This window comes from Eulemur rufifrons, chromosome 28 (assembly GCF_041146395.1).
Source record: "Eulemur rufifrons isolate Redbay chromosome 28, OSU_ERuf_1, whole genome shotgun sequence".
In the NCBI taxonomy this organism is placed as follows: domain Eukaryota; kingdom Metazoa; phylum Chordata; class Mammalia; order Primates; family Lemuridae; genus Eulemur; species Eulemur rufifrons.
Window position 1 is genome coordinate 43,232,687 of NC_091010.1, and position 13,333 is coordinate 43,246,019.

Consider the following 13,333-nt stretch of genomic DNA (forward strand, 5'->3'; position numbering starts at 1 on the left):
CAAGGACACGCACCGGGGGTGACCGGCTGGAGAACCGCCGAAAAAGGCAGCACCGGCAGAAAGAGCCGCTGGGCACTTTTTGGCTCCCGAGCCGTTTCGCTCTCGCTTTCAAGATGGCGCCTGCCAAGCTCCGGGGCTGGAGGGGACCGGCTCCCCGGCAGGCAGAGACCGCCACTGCCCAGGGGCTGGCCAGCAAGGACACGCACCGGGGGTGACCGGCTGGAGAACTGCCGAAAAAGGCAGCACGGGGTACAACGCTATTTGCTCTCCGGGAGTCTTTTGTGTTTTTCTGCCCTGGGGCAGATCCGTCCCTCCTCGCCAAGCGCTGTCTCAGCTGAGATCCCCCAGGTTCTAAGGTAATTTCTCAAAAAAGCCTCCTGTCTGCAATGCGCCACGTATCCCTCAGTGATTCTGCGCTGGCCTGGGTCAGGGCTCTATTCAATTGGGAGCGGCGGTCAATGAGGAGGACAAGCCGCTTTCCCGAGAGGCTGCACCCGCCCCGGCTGGGGGCGGGTGTATCCGACCCGCGCTCCGCTGGCTAGTGTCTGTCCCGCGTTCCCAATTTTCGTTCACCTCAGACCTCACTCGCTCTGTTTGTCCCACGCTGATTCTCCGTGGATTCACACCGCTGTTCCTGTGTGGGAGCGGTCTTCTAGCGTTGTGGCAGGTCCGGATCGATGCCTTCCTTCCCGGGAGCGCAGATTCAGGCCGTCACCACCACTCCGCCATCTTTGATTCCTGCACTTTGTACATTTTTAACCAGTTTTTGTCCTTTTTGTTGATGTTATTGAGTTGTAGAAGTACTTTATATATTTTGGACATTAACTCTTAAAAGATATATAATTCCAAATATTTTCTGCTATTCTGTGGGTTGTCTTTACACTCTTGATAGTGTCCTTGGATGTAGAAAGTTAACTTTGATGAAGACCAATATATCTCTCTTTGCTTTCATTGCCTACGCTTTGGGTGTCATATTAATGAAATCATTGCCAAATCCAATGTCATGAAGACTTTCCGTAAGTAGTAAATTATAATTCATAAAGTCAGTCCAATATTCCTAGATACAACATTTTCTAGGAGCCATTCAGCCACCAGAATTATTTGAAATATGAAAATCCTCTTCCCTCTTCTAAGGTTTTCTAATCCACCAAGGAAAGAGAAACCAGATAATTAATTTTGGAACTTGATAAGTGTCAGTTAATTTGAAGAATACATTATTAGTGCTGGGTCTTGAGTTGGAGAATGGTTGTGGATTAAAGACAGTACTTACAAGGAAATTTATAGCACTGAATGTATATGAAGAAACTTCCTTTCATAAAAAGGAAAATGATATAAAATCGGTAATCTAAGTGTCTACATTAGGAAACTGGAAAAAGAAGTGCTAGGTCATTCCTAAGTAAGCAGAAGAAAACAAAAACTAGAGGAGAAATCAATGAAATTGGGAATAGGGCATGAAAAAATAAAAAGAACTGCCTGTTTCTCACATATTTGCTGGCAAATTAAAATTTTTTCATTTGCCAGCCAAGAAGGTTAATGGAGGATAATGTAGGTTAAATTTGTACTTTCTATTTTTAAGCTATTTTTAAAGTTTAATAGCTATTTGCATTTACTAATATGTAACAAGTCCTATCAAATTATTTGCCCATGTTTCTAGTACCTTAGAAGTTTACCTGGCAACCTGGCATATTGTTTAGTAAACACCAGCAAATTCTTTAATTGTATGTGTAACATGAACCCAATATTTTAAAGAATGACTTTTAAATCCACATGTATATGTTTGTTTATAATTATATGCTATATTTTAATTTACACCTATGCACACATACATGCATAGAGATATACACGCAAATATATGCATGTGTTAAATTACAAATGCATGCCAAGTATAAATGGCTTCCTCTAGATGAGCTTGGAATAGGTTAATGGGTTATGTCATTTCTCATCTTACTTCAAAACAGAAAAAAGTGGGAAAGAAGACCAGAATTTGTCAGATATATGTTCACCTGCTGATGCTGTACAGATGCTATGAGACTTATCATTTTAGCCCCAAAACATCAAATTACTATCACATATATATTATGTGTAAAACATACACATAGAAACTAGAATAATAATAGAACCTGGTGAGGTTTTCCAGAGATATTGTTCTTGTCTGGGGAGAGAATCATTACACTTGGAACACGTGAGTAGCAATATGAAACCATATATTCATAGGCGATTCCAAGTTGGATAGACGGTGAAAAGAGCATTCTAGATCTTTACTTGGCATTTACAGTAACACTCAAGCAGAACAGGAATTCCAACACTTAATGTCCATTCCTAACTGTCACTGATCCTGTCAATATAAAGGTTAGAGCTGCCCCTGGACACAGATTCTCTCTTTCAAATGCAAACCTCCAGTAACTGTTGGTGACACTCCTCCAAGGGAGCTTCCCTGCCCTCTTTCCCTTTGTCCCTCTCTGTGCTTATCATTATGAGGACCAGCATGGCCTCTGGGGACTCTGTTTACTTTAATTTCTTATTTGCATTATGCACAAAAGAAGGAAAGTCTGCAATCTGATTCAGCAATTAATAATACTTTTTATTTAAAACATGCACAGGAGAAATGGCTCTGAATTATCATACATTAATCATTTTATTGTGGTTTCTAGTGATAATATATTAACAACTCAACACTAGGTAAACATTGTCACATGTGGCAGTAAATGCTGTGTTACAGAGTATGAGGAAGAGCAGATATAGATAAAATTGTGTGTAAAATTCCAGAAAATCACATTAATGGACATTGGATGTTCACTGCATCTTAAGGGAATGGGGCAAAGTGAGACAACAGGTCAGAGAAGACATCCCTAATAAGAGCAAGGAGGTGGAGGACGTCATTGACAAGAGAGAGAGGCAGAAGACAGCCAGAGCAGGCAGATGATCTGACCTTCGTCACACAGGAATGAAGCAGATCTTGTACAAGGGTGGCAATGAAATAAAACCACCAGAATTCGAAGTGGCATTGAGCTTCTTTGGATCAATCAAAGATTTTAGGTTAAAGTTCTGTAAAATGCTGGTCAGGAATAAAAACAGCTCCATGCGGGCCAGTCCCTCTCCCACACAAATCCGTTTTCCTGAAAGTAATAAATACCAGGGGAAATTACTACTGATGTACAACTGTGACTGTAACAGGTACTGTGTTTGTGACTGTCACTCTTTGATGAATGTTTGGATGGAAGAATGAATTGATGGATGGATGGAAAGATGACTGGATAGACAACTGAACAAAGAATAGGCACACTTGCCATCCACCCGACATCTGATCTTAACAAAGACCCCTCATTCAACAAATGTTCACTGAATAACAGCTCCACACCAAGCAATTCATTAAGTAATCCCACATTATAACAGCTCCCTTGACATTTTGAGTTTAAATCTATATATCTACACGACCACATCCATATTCTCATGTTTCCTCTTCCCAGTCTGAAATTCCACAATCTTTCCTTCCACTCTTCATATCCTCTATGTTCAGCTCAAGCCATACACACTCTTCATCAGCCTCCAAACAAGAAGTTTGAAGTTTTATACTATGCTGTTCCTTTTGACCAACATGCACTTTTCAGAAACTAAACTCAGGTCACAGGTCAAATTCCATTTGTTCTTTGCTCTCTTTGTCATGTGCTCAATTAATAAAACCTGGCCCTCTCTGGGTTTCCACAGCATAGTATTATTGCTTTCAGTGAAGCAATGAAGTTTACCTGAAATCATAATTGCCTATTTATTTATTTCATTTATTGATTTTTCTATTGGTCTAAAATGTGAATTCTTGAAGAGAGGTTTCCATCTTTGTCATTTTGATATCTACACTGCCAGATATAAAGCAGGAATAAAAGCTGACAGCATACAGGAGTTTCCATGGCCAGACACTCAGCACACACATGGAAAGAGTGGAGATCCAGTACCCAAGGTGCATGGTCATGGTTGGAGGAATAGCAGGGTGCTGTGGAATCATTGCAGAGGATCCAGCCTCATTCACAATGTTTCCCTGGCCCCATGGTTAGGTGGCAAAGGTTCTAACACCCTTGATTTAGAGCAAATGTCCTGCTCCTGTGGTTCATTACCTTCTTGAAAATGCCCTGCCTTCTCTCTTTTCTGTTTGCTCTGCCTCCTTTGAGGTAGCTGCTGTTAGAATGTTGCTTACTCCAGCTTATTATGCCTCAGTGTAGGGTATGAGAGAGCAAGAAGCAGGCAGCTTCTCTCTCTGTCCCCTACACCCAGCAGCCTGTGCTTGGCTTTCTTCTCTCACAGCCCAGTCCTACTGAATTACAATGGGCTGTTTATTCATCTGCTTTCCTAAGTGGGGATGAGGCCCTCTGGTGCCCATTCTGTGCTTTTTTTTTTTTTTTTTTTTTTTTGAGTTTTTTTTTTTTTTTTAATTTCAGGATATTATGGGGGTACAAATGTTTTGGTTACTTGTTATGACTTTGCCTCACCCAAGCCAGGATTAGAGGTGTGCCATTCACTCACATAATGCTCACCGCATCCATTAGTGGTGAGTTTACCCACCCACACCTCCCAACCCCCATTCACTATTACTACCATGTGAGCACCTTAGTGTTGATCAGTTAGTGCCAATTTGATGGCAAGTACATGTGGTGCTTATTCCTCCATTCTTGTGATACCTCACTTCGGAGGATGGTTTCAAGCTCTCTCCAGGATAATATAAGAGGTGGTAGATCACCATTGTCTTTTGTATTTCAGTAGTATTCCATACTATACATATACCATATTTTATTAATCCATTCATGAATTGAAGGGCACTTGGGTTTCTTTCACATCCTTGAAATAGTGAATTGTGCTGCCATAAACATTTGAGTGCAGATGTCTTTATTATAGTATGTCTTTTGTTCCTTTGGGTAGATGCCTAGTAGTGCTATTGCTGGATCAAATGGTATTTCTATTTTTAGCTCTTTGAAGTCTCTCCAAATATTTTCCACAGAGGTTGTACTAACTTGCAGTCCCACCAGCAGTGTAAGTGTGTTCCTATGTCTCTACATCTTAGCCCCCACTCTGTGCTTGTTGACATGTGAATCCCCAAAGTTCAGATGGGTGATGAGGACACCAAGTGGAAGACACTCAGTGAAACTGCAGAGTGAGAACCTTTGCAGTGGCACATGAGGAAAGTCTAAATACATTTTGCATTCTAGGAGGAGTTCTTGAGTACCTCAGTGATGTATCCAAAGCAGAATTCCATTTACCTATACTTCAGCCTTCCTGATTATGAAGAACCAGTTTAACTCCCCAAAGCACCATGATGATTTTGGCCCAAAGATGAGGATGTCTAATGATGATTGGAAGTACATAGGTATTGGCAGTGGTGCTCCTGATCATGCACAGGAGCATTTCCACCAGCCCCAGAGGAGAAATCATGTAAATTCCAACTAATTCCAAAAAGTTTTCTGGTCCTCTAAAATAACAAAGGAAATAAATTTCTATTACCTGTTGAGAAAGGCATGAAGAAGTTGCTTTTTTTAAAGTTGCCACTTTCATCCAGAAAATGACCAGGGTCGAACTTCTCTGGGTTGGGGAATTCTTTGTCATCGTGCAGCACAGATGTCAGGGATGTTAATATGGTTGTGCCCTGGAAGCAATAGACATAGGTAACCAAGTTATGAAGGAGTCACAAAGCTGTATGAAACAATAGTAATTACCTAGATAAATCTTTTAATCTGTACATGAAGAAACACAGGTCCAAAAAAGAGCAGGAACAGTTCCAGACACACAGACCCAGTAATCAACAAGGATGAGTTTAAGACCAGTGGTGATGATCTTGCTGAAGGGCTCTCCAATCAAGGTTGAAATCCTGAGCACTTGGTCACTGGGGTGATAACCCTTCTGAATCTGTTCTCCTTATCGTCAAGGTTGGAAGCCAGGGTCTATCCCCACAGGCTGCACTATTTCATCACTTCAGTTTCACACATCCTAGACTATGGTGTAAAATTGAAATCTCTCTTGGCACTTAAAATATCCAGAGTACCTGTTCATAGGACTCTTTTAAAATAGATCATACGATCTAATAAAGTTTAAAATGACATCATCTAACATGAAAACAAGAAGTACAGTAACAGGAATAAACTGATTGTTTATCTTTGCCAAGCAGGATTTTTGTCTTGATATAAAATCATGGAAGAGATGTTCATTAGAGATTGATTCTAACTTACAACCATAGAAGCTATGATGAAATTAGAAAAAAATGTTCATTTTGTGACTATTCAGGTCAGGATCATCAGTTAAAGCTGAATTTATTGGGTGTGTCATGTGGGAAGCAGGATTTACATAAAGGCTTAAAGTACCGTGCCATGTATATTTATTAATTATACATAAAGAGCAAAACCTCTGCAAGCAGAGATCTGGCAAATACTACCTTATTACTGAAGAAATGAGCATAACCAATAATGGCACAAGGAACATATGTGCCCCACCTCACCAATGAGATTCTGTGTGATACTCAAAGCACCTATGTCTTATTCCTCCAAAATCATAACTGGAACCTAATCTTTAGAAAACAATCACACAAAAACAGCCTAAGGAACATTTTAAATGGCCACTAGCCTGGACTCCACAACTTAAAGGAAACAAACGAAGGAAAGTAACTGTGTCCTTGGTCACAGGTAACTAAAGAGCACGATAAACAAATTATATGCTTGTTCCTTGACTCAATGGTAAATGGTAAGAGGATAAAAGCTAAAATAATTCTAGTAAAATTGGAAAAATTTACATATAGGCTGTATATTAGATCATATTATTGTAACAGTAATTCTTGAATGTGAATGCTATTTTTATTAAGTTAGGAGAAAATCTTTACTCTTGGGGCCTACCTGGGAAAGTGCTGATATATAGAGAAATGGATAGAAAGATACAAAAGTACATGTATACACACTTTCATATTTATAGACATATATGTCTATATGTGTTTTAATTTTATTTAGATTAAATTTTTTAAGTACAAATATGGGGAAAATCTATCCCTAAATTTGTAATATGAAATGCCTATAATTTAATTTTTAAAATTATTTCTCTGAATGTTTAAACAAGTAATATATGAAAATGTTTCTTAAAAATATAAAAGCAGGTATACTTTCAAAAAATGATACTCAAACACCTGGAAATTCATAAGGAAAAAATTGAAGTATGACCATTACTACTCCACATGATAAATCAAAATTAACTTGAAATGTGTCTTTATCTAAATTGAAGTGCTAAGACAATAAAACATCTATAAAAAGATAAAGGTAAATCTCTGAGCCATTCGGTGGCAAATATTCTTCACATATATGGCACAAAAACACAATCAGTCTCACATCATTGCATAAATTTCTACTGAACAGAAATGTCTTCTACTGGGCACAAACATAGTACTTGCAAGACCATGCATGAATTCAACCTAGCTCTTTTTCTAACATAGCCCATCAGTATGAATGTTTTTACAAATGCCAAAGAATAACATTTTTTTTTTTGAGACAGAGTCTTACTTTTTGTTGCCCGGGCTAGAGTGAATGCCGTGGCATCAGCCTAGCTCACAGCAACCTCAAACTACTGGGCTTAAGCGATCCCACTGCCTCAGCCTCCCGAGTAGCTGGGACTACAGGTATGCGCTACCATGCCCAGCTAATTTTTTTCTATATATATTTTAGTTGGCCAGATAATTTCTTTCTATTCTTAGTAGAGACGGGGTCTTGAACTCCTGACCTCGAGCGATCCACCCGCCTCGGCCTCCCAGAGTGCTAGGATTACAGGCATGAGCCACCGCGCCCAGCCAGAATAACATTTTTGACATATGAAAAATATATGAAATTTAAATATCATTCTCCATAAAAATTGGTACATGTCCTTCCTCATTTGTTCACACATTGTCTCTGACTGCTTCTATGCCACACTGGCAGATTTCAGTAGTGCAGCAGAAAAGCTATGGCTTGAAATGTCTAAAATATTTACTATGTGGCCATTACAGAAAAAGTTGGTAAACTTCTGTCTTAGACCATTATCTCCACCTAGATTAGTGGCTCCAGCTTGGGGCAAAAGAGTCCATTTATCTCACTTGTAAGAGGATGGAATTAGCCAAACACCTGAATATTTCTCTACAAGACTGTCCTGCACAGAAGGAAATGAATGGTATTCCTTGGGCTCTGGGCTCTCTCCATTCAAAACTCACCAGGCACAGCAAGAGCCGCCCAAAACCTGGTGAATGGGAGATCTCAGCAGATTCAGTGCTCCCCAGAGACAGGCCCTCAGTCTGATGCAGTGGATGGGCGTGGGGAGGTGGATATCCCTCTCTGATTCCTCAGTCTATTTCCCATGTAGATAGCTATAGGAGACCAAGTTTCATTACTGCTACACTCAGACCTGAATAGGGAGAAGCAAATTCCTTCTTAGCTATGTCCTTGGTGAAAACAGAATGAGCTGAAATGTTAATCCTTGTGCCCAATCAGTGACTTTAGGGAGAGCCCCATAATCTCTTGGTAAAGTTATCAATTCTATGTCCTTCAAGAAATGACGTATTTGCAACCTTACCAATCTCATTTATTTTTGCCCCATGAAAATACAATATTTATATATATATATTTGTTAATTTTAACAATAATATGTCCTAGGTCAGGTGAAATAGAGTCGCCTGCAGCATAGCAACTATAACATCTGGATGAATACGGAAACCATGTGAAAAAGGCATTGTATAGCTGCTAAGAAAAAAAATTGGTCTCAAGATCCAGAGATGGGAAAACATCAGAGAGGTACATTCATGGTATAGTTAACTATCAACTGTGTTCACATCATGTCCTCCTCGGAGTCAGGCTAGGGGGTGTTGCAGCATTATGATTGCCATGAGAGGAGAATGCTCCCTTTCTGGAAGAAGATAAACATCATCTCAAATTCTGCATTGTTTCATATATAATATCTAGTGTTTATTCAGAAGTTGTTAGACATTTCAATGATACATCCAAGTGGGCAGGAGAAGAAAAGTGGGGAGGAGAAGGTCATAAAAACAGACCTACATTAGGGAACATTTTTCACCTATTTTTATATATGACCATAATCTTGATACCAAAACTCTGTCAAAAAAAAATGTGAGGAAGAGATTAGAGACCAAAAGCCCTTATGAATAAAAATACAAAAGTCCCTCTATAATATGGAGGAGATCAAATCCAGCTATGTGTATTGACTTATGCATATTTAGTGAGGAAAGTGAGGAAAATATATAATCATACCAAGAGACACTGGGAATCATTTGATAAAATTATCCACACATTCATGACAAAAATTATATAAAAAAAGAGAAGGGAACAAAATTTCCTAATGTCATAAAGAATATATACCCAAATCTACTTAGAGCGGCATTCTCATTGATGAAGTACTAAACCTCCATCCCTTCCCACAGATCAGAATTGAAAGAGGGATGCTCACTATCAGCATTCTATTCAACACTATCCTATAATCTTCACCAGTTCAATAATACAATAAAGAGAAAATAAGGACACAGGAATTGGAAAATAAAAATAAAACAAATAACCTAAACAGAAGGATAATGTACATAGAAATTCCAGATGACTCTACCAACAAATTATTAGCAATGATTAACCAACTTAGCAAGGTTAGTACATATGAGGGCATCAGAATGATAAAACCAATGGTATTTCCAGATAGCAGGTAGAGAGAAATGAAGAAGGCATTTTAAATGTTTATAGGAATGAGATATCACTTATTTCCACTGAGAATGGCCTTTATCAAAAAGTCTCAAAACAAAAAATGTTGGCATGGATGTGGAGAGATAGGAACACTCATACACTGTTAGTGGGACTGCAAACCAGTACATCCTCTGTGGAAAGTAATATGGAGATACCTTAAAGACATACAGGTAGATCTACCATTTGATCCAGCAATCCCATTACTGGGCATCTACCCAAAAGAACTAAAGACATTCTATAAAAAAGACATCTGCACTGGAATGTTTATAACAGCACGATTCACAATTGCAAAGATGTGGAAACAACCCAAGTGCCCATCAATACATGAGTGGATTAATAAAATATGGTATATGTATACCATGGACTACTACTCAGCTATAAGAAACAATGGTGATATAGCACTTCTTGTATTTTCCTGAAAAGAGTTGGAACCCATTCTTCTAAGTGAAGTGTCCCAAGAATGGAAAAATAAGCACCACATATACTCACCATCAAATTGGTTTCATTGATCAACACCTAAGTGCACATATAGGAATAACATTAATTGGGTGTTGGGCAGATTGGAGGGGGAGAAGGGGATGGGTATATGCATACATAATCAGTGCGATGTGCACCATCTGGGGGATGGACATGCTTGAAGCTCTGACTGGGGGGGGAGGTGGGCAGGGGCAATATACATAACCTAAACATTTGTATTCCCGTAATATGCTGAAATAAAATAAAAATTTTACAGCAGCAACTAAGTACTAATTCTTTAGGAAAAAATCTGGCCAAAGATTTGCAAACCACAGCACTGAAAACACATTGCTGGGAAAAATAGAAGAAAGTCCAAATAGATCAGGAGCATAATCATATGGATAAATTGAAAGATATAAGGAATCAAGATGTTAATTCTTTCCAAATTGAACTATGGATTTAATATAACCTTGTTAAAACTCCCAAAGAGTGTTTTTGTGAAATTGACAAAGTGATACTTTTAACATCTATTTGAGAGTATAAACACTTAAGAGTAGCCAAAACAATATTAATGAGGCAGGACCGACTTGGAAGACACACAGTACCAGCAAGCAAGACCTGTTATAAACTTTTATAACCCCAAACAAAAGAGCACAAAGTCCATCAAGCTGCTGAATGTATGAATTTTGCATTTCTCATCTTGTGATGGTAGAGGATTGGAACCAGACTGTGAATTTGGGGATTCAAGAGTACTGAGGTACAGTGTAGGACAAACAAATTTACCTTGGGGATCAGGTAGTTTCTGAATTTAATGTCAGAGGTCACTGCACGTGGCACATTATTGGGGACCAGGTCAATGTATCTCTGGATCTCATGCACCACAGCATCTGTGTAGGGCATGTGGCTCCTGTCCTGCATGCAGGGGCTCCGATGTCTGCCAATCACACGGTCAATCTCTGCCTGGACTTTAGCTGATAAGACACAAGTAAGAAATGATGGAAAAAGAGAAAAATATCACATTTGTTATAGCAATTTAAGATTACATGAAGCATGAGGAAAGTGTCTCAACAGCATTATATACATGAGTTATATGCCCATATGTACACCTAGACTTATACTGAGATTTGCCATAATATATATATACATACCACTCTCCTGCAAACTAGGTATCACAATGCATTAGTACATACCTATACATTAGCATCCAGGACAACTTTAACAAATAATAAACATAGAATCTATGTTGCTCCACATTTATTTTATGTATAATAACAAAACAAAATATTTCAAAAAATAAACACAACATAGTTAAGTCAAGAAATTGCAATCATTTCAAAATGAAAAACATAAAACAAATATTACATTAATGACAAAATAAGGTATAGGGTTTAAAAATACATTGGAATGGATCTATATATGTGTATGTGGTTGGTTTCTTTTTTTTTTTTTTTTAGTTTTAAAATGAGATTTATTGAATTCTAACTTACATACAAAAAGTCGCCTATTTTAAATGTATAGTTTGATGAGTTTTAACAAACTCAAGACAATCTTGTAACTACTATCACAGTCAAGATATGGAATATTTTCATCACCCCAAAAAATTGCCTTTGACCCCTCGCAACTTTTGGCTTCAGGCAACCACTGATGTGCATCCTGTCACTACACTTTGGTTTTCCTAGCATGTCACAAAATGGGAGCATAGAATATATAGTCCTGGGGGTCTGGTTTTTTCTACTCAATATGACACTTTTATGTGTATGTGTTTTTTTCCGTGTGTCTCTGTGTGTATATGCATGTGGAATTTAGAATGGTACACTCTTTAACTTCCCACATCTCACATGTGACCACCTTGAGCATTCTAGCAGCTTCTTCTGACTTTATGTTAATATTTCTAAAAGATGTTTCTGTTTCTTCCATAGCCATTCTTAAATAATATTTAAAGATTTCCTGATATAGGAGATGAGAATTTTAATCTCCATGTACACAGCATATATAGACACAAACACACACACAGATACACACCTGCACGCACACAATTCCTCTCACTCTATTTAACAGAATATATTTAGACCACAATTTCTGCTTATGTCACTATTCATTGTTTACATCATTCTGAGTACATAAATATTCTTCCCTGCTAAGACAACTATGATTACATTATAGTTTTAGTATTTACTTGAATTCATAATTTCTATAGCTCAAGTTAGAATTACTTTCCAGTGCTCAGGTGGATGTTTCAAACTCTCACTAATAATTTCCCAATTATTGGGAAACCACGGACTATCGATCACTTCTCCCTTGTTCCTGGAGTCTCCCCTCAACACGTCTTATCCACCAAGGACATCATGAAGTGCTGGTGCACAGCAGCCTCCCTGACACGCTCCTTCTCCTACAGGAGGTGCCCTGACAGCTGGAGTTCATGACATCCTCTGACTTAGTTTCAAATATTAATATTTAGATGGAGCTCAGCCTCCAGTATTGGAGAAAGAGAAAATAGAGTATAAAATTTGTGGCAATCCCACACATGTTTGAACATACCCTTTTCTTTTAATACACAAAATAATATTGAGAATTCTGATAATTTCTGAATCTTTTCCTTTATACATGACCTAGTAGAATTCTCAGAAAGATTTTATGCTTTTCTCTTTTATCCTGCTGTTCCAAAAATTCCATGACCCTTTAACTTGGGGTACAAGTTTTTATTTCATTCACTCTGCTGAATGCTTGGAGAGAATGGTCTATAAAGATGGCAAATACAAGTAACATTTTTCTAGAATTTTCCTCTTCCTGGAGTAAACAAAAGATGGAGGACCCTAGCAACATCTACCCAACATTCTTTTCTGCAATTCACTATGCTCATCATCTGTGCTCATACCTGTGACCTCTGGGTGCTTCAGCAGGAGCAGAAGTCCATATCTCAGAGTGGTGCTTGTTGTCTCTGTCCCAGCAACAAATAAATCAGATACTGTGCTCACCAAGTTTTCCATAGTGAACTCAGACTGTGAGTTGTTCTTTTCCTAGGAAACATTTGATAAAATTATGTGACCAATTATTTACCAGAACATTTAATTACAGTGAATTTAAAATACCTCACATTGTTATAAGGTTATACAACATATAACCTGAATCATTTATTACTAGACAACACTATT

The 13,333-nt window shown here is 38.3% G+C and overlaps 1 protein-coding gene across 2 annotated transcripts in view; it reads right to left on the minus strand.

Annotated features, from left to right (window-relative positions):
• Positions 1-2,560: 2,560 nt before the first annotated feature.
• The window catches only part of LOC138376062 (cytochrome P450 2C20-like), a 31,564-nt gene continuing 20,791 nt past the window's right edge, over positions 2,561-13,333 (minus strand). For both annotated transcript variants that reach the window (XM_069460044.1, XM_069460042.1), the window contains 4 exons: positions 13,057-13,198; positions 10,965-11,152; positions 5,485-5,626; positions 2,561-3,116 (listed from right to left, as the gene is read on the minus strand). In XM_069460044.1, the coding sequence (XP_069316145.1) occupies positions 2,935-3,116; positions 5,485-5,626; positions 10,965-11,152; positions 13,057-13,198 (654 nt within the window). In that variant the 3' untranslated portion in view covers positions 2,561-2,934. The remainder of the gene's footprint in view (positions 3,117-5,484; positions 5,627-10,964; positions 11,153-13,056; positions 13,199-13,333) is intronic.